The sequence below is a fragment of the Sinocyclocheilus anshuiensis genome, unplaced genomic scaffold, assembly GCF_001515605.1.
Source record: "Sinocyclocheilus anshuiensis isolate Anshui unplaced genomic scaffold, SAMN03320099.WGS_v1.1 scaffold343, whole genome shotgun sequence".
Taxonomy (NCBI): domain Eukaryota; kingdom Metazoa; phylum Chordata; class Actinopteri; order Cypriniformes; family Cyprinidae; genus Sinocyclocheilus; species Sinocyclocheilus anshuiensis.
Window position 1 is genome coordinate 646,277 of NW_015549598.1, and position 3,995 is coordinate 650,271.

The 3,995-nt window shown below is 36.5% G+C and overlaps 1 protein-coding gene across 1 annotated transcript in view; it reads left to right on the forward strand.

The window, feature by feature from the left end:
- The window catches only part of LOC107658600 (cytochrome c oxidase subunit 5B, mitochondrial-like), a 2,667-nt gene extending 1,423 nt beyond the window's left edge, over positions 1–1,244 (forward strand). The window contains exons 3-4 of the mRNA XM_016447207.1: positions 716–815; positions 905–1,244. Of these exons, the coding sequence (XP_016302693.1) occupies positions 716–815; positions 905–1,017 (213 nt within the window). The 3' untranslated portion in view covers positions 1,018–1,244. The remainder of the gene's footprint in view (positions 1–715; positions 816–904) is intronic.
- Positions 1,245–3,995: the final 2,751 nt, after the last annotated feature.

The following is a 3,995-nucleotide window of genomic DNA, read 5'->3' on the forward strand; positions in this document are numbered from 1 at the left end:
TATATATATATATATATATTTTTTTTTTTTTAGGTCATTCTTTCCCTGGGAATCGAGCCCATGACAACATGCTATACAGGGATTCTAGTCCTTTTAAAGGGATAATTCACCCAAAAATTCAAATTACCCCATGATTTACTTGCCCTCAAGCCATCCTAGGTGTATATGACTTTCTTCTTTCAGATATTAAAAAAATGTCCTGGATCTTCCAAGCTTTATAATGGCAGTGAATGGAGGTTGAGATTCAATAGTCCAATAGAAGTCCAAAAAAGTGTATCCATCCATCAATCTGCTGCAACGCTACTCTCTCGTGAACACACGTATGACATTTAGCGGAAGCTAGAGATTATGGTTTATAAACATTTAAATATGGATATTTTTCTTACACAAAAGCATCGATTCGCTTCACAAGGCCTTTATACACCCCCAGAGCTGTGTGGAGCACTTTTATGATGGATGGACGCAGTTTATTGGACTATTGAATCTCAACAGCCATTCCCTACCATTATAAAGCTTGGAAGAGCCGGGACATTTTTTTTTTAATATAACTCTGATTGTATTTGTCTGAAAGAAGAAAGTCATATACACCTAGGATGACTTGAGGGTGAGTAAATCATGGGCTAACTTTCATTTTTGGGTGAACGATCCCTTTAAAGTACATTTCAAACAAATTCTCCAAAATGACTGACTGATATCATGTTCTTCCATTTCCCAGGATCCTTTCAACATGCTGAAGCCCAAGGAGTATGCTGGGTCAAAGTCGGACCCTCATCTTGTACCTTCCATCACCAACAAAAGGATTGTTGGCTGTGTCTGTAAGTTAAAACTCTTGATTCTAGGTACTTGATGTCATAGTTCATTTTGTTAGAGGTTGTATTAAGCACATGTATTTGTGTCTGTCCAGGTGAGGAGGACAACACTGCTGTGGTCTGGTTCTGGCTCCACGAGGGTGAAGCCCAGCGCTGTCCTTCATGCGGCTCTCATTACAAGCTTGTGCCTCATGAGCTTCCTCACTGATCCTGCTGCCTCCACCGCAGCGTTGCATCCCAGAATTCCAGAGACGTCTTGACCTCATTCATGTTTGTCTTATTGCAGAGAAGTACAGGAGATGTAACCAGTCCTCCTGGTGTGGGACACAATATTTTAACAATTCCTAAAAAAACCAAAAAAACAGTTTACTTAAATTATTGGAGTATACTTTTTGAGTTTGGTCCGGTTACACCTAATAAACATGCTTACTCTGACTTTGACTCTTGTGTTTTAATTCAGGTTCATTAAATTCTGGTCAAAGGTCTAGACATGCCTGACTGTATTTGTTTCTGATGACCCTAAAAGCATTTTAATTTAATGCTTGAAATTAGTTTTAAGAGAAACAAATTGTGCCATGTGTATGAATTTCTTTACAAAGCTAATATTTTAATTTGAATAATGGTTGTTTAATAGTTTCAATGACTTTTCTATTATAAAATGTGGAAAATGGAAATAAAGTGTGCATGCCAGTGTTGTTTTACTATTATAGTATAAATTAATTTGGAGTCGGTTTTTATTTTTATGTTTTCATGTTTCATTCTAATTTTAGTCGAAATTTTGTAGTAGTGTAGTAATTTCATTCCGTGCTTTTGTCATCTTTATTATTTTTTATATTTCTATCATTTAGATTTAATAAATTTTTCCGGTTTTAGTAATTTTACTACTTAACTTTAACCTTTTTAATTTCAGTTGGTTGCCAAGGCATCATTTCTAATAAAGGTATTTTAAATAAAAGTTTTCCCATATTTTATTTCAATAAATGAGAAGTATTTGTAATTTGTAATGTTTTTTATTTTATTTTATTAATGATTAACAACATGATCCAAACTTTTGACTGGCAATTTAGATCAGTTTCATATAAAATATGTTTTTTGACCTTGGTGTCCCCTTGATTAATGATGCTTTTCTATTTGGATTGCAGTTTTCTTATTTGGAAAGGTTGTTGTTGTTTCATGACTTACAGTTTTAATTGATTTTTATTTATTTTTTTTAAACGACCTAAGTCCTTTCGCATTTAGTTCGGCATAAAGATGTCAACTCTCAACAGGAAGTTCATCTGTTTGTTTCTGTATATGCACTTTCTTCCTGTGTCCACAAGGGGTCATTTATTTGTAAGAATGAGAAATGATGAGTCTTTGGGAAGAATGCAAACATACGTGCTATAAAGCAAGTTTATGCTCTTACTTTGTTATTTCTCTGTTGCCTTTGTTATTTGTCTGTATTTAATTAAATAGTCTGCTTTATGTGTGTGGTAATATTGCGAAAAGTCTTTATATAATTTACTCTCCCTCTAGTTTCCATATTAGTTCATTCCGTGTTAAATATCTTATAGTACCCGGTCCTATAAAAAAATCTTCTACTGCAAGTGATAATGCACAAATGTTCTTAATATTATTCATATATTAGTGCTAATTGTTCAGGTAATTAAAGTGCACATTATTGATTTGTGATACATCTGTAAGTCAAAGCTAACATTATCTCTTTTAAAATGGCTGAGCAAATTGGCTTTTATGCCTGCTCATCATATGACAAAAAAATGACATTTTAGTCTTGATTGCCTAATGGTTATTAGCATAATGGAATTCATCAACATGAACTTACAAGCTGTCGTTTCAGCCTCTCTCCTGTTTACCGCACCTACCTACAGTATGTTAATCATTTCATAAGCATCGCAGGCACACATCACTTTGTTTATCACATTGAAAGTCATTATAATCAATGCATCAACAGATTTTTTTTTTTTCACAAATGTGAAAAATGCCCTTAGTGGGTCATTTATGCCTCCTGTGTTTTTTCATTTCACTGACAAGAAAAACCGAAAATGAGACGTTATGTGCAATTTGCACATAATTGCCAACATTGGCTGTGGCAGAAAGCGAAGAAATGCAACACAGAGACATTTGAGGGAGATCCTGTGCATTGCTCTATTGAGTTGTTAGACATTGTGTTGCTGTGAAGAAAAATGTCACTGCATATATTTTGTTCCCCCTAGAGTATCTTCCAGAACTGGCAGTTTAAAGGTGTAGTTCACCCAAAAATAAAAGGTTGTTGAAAATGTACTCACCCTCTGGCCATCCAAGATGCAGATGAGTTTGTTTGTTCATCAGAACAGTTTTGGAGCATTACATCACTTGCTCACCAATGGATCCTCTGCAGTGAATGGGTGCCGTCAGAATGAGAGTCCAAACAGCTGATAAAAACATCACAATTATCATCACAAGTAATCCACACATTTGTTTAAAAAAATCCATAATAATGCTTTCTCCAGTGAAAAAGTCCTCCAAAGAAAGAGTTTTTCTTCACAAGAGTCCACGTTAACTGATGTAATTGATGGACTGGAGTGGTGTGGATTATTGTGATGTTTTTATCAGCCGTTACAGCCATGACAATAGACAGTTGTATGTACAAGTATATTATGTGCAAATTGAAATGTAGACTGAGTATGTGTGTTAGATAAATAAGTGAATGAGTGAATAAATAGTGTGTGTTCCACAGTTATTGTCAAGTGTTCATGAGATGGATTGCCTGAGGGAAGAAACTGTTCCTGTGTCTGGCCGTTCTGGTGCTCAGTGCTCTGTAGCGTCGACCAGATGGCAACAGTTCAAAGAGGGAGTGTGCTGGATGTGAGGGGTCCATAGTGATTTTGCCAGCCCTTTTGCTCACTCTGGATGAGTGCAGTTCTTGGAGAGAAGGGAGGGTTGTACCAATGATTCGCTCAGCAGTCCGGACTACCATCTGTAGTCTTCTGAGGTCAGATTTGGTAGCTGAGCTGAACCAGACAGTTATAGAAGTGCAGAGGACAGATTCAATGATGGCGGAGTAGAACTGTTTCAGCAGCTCCTGTGACAGGTTGAACTTCCTCAGCTGGCGAAGGAAGTACAACCTCTGCTGGGCCTTTTTAACAATGGAGTCTATGTGAGTGTCACACTTCAGGACCTGAGAGATTGTGGGCCCCAGGAACCTGA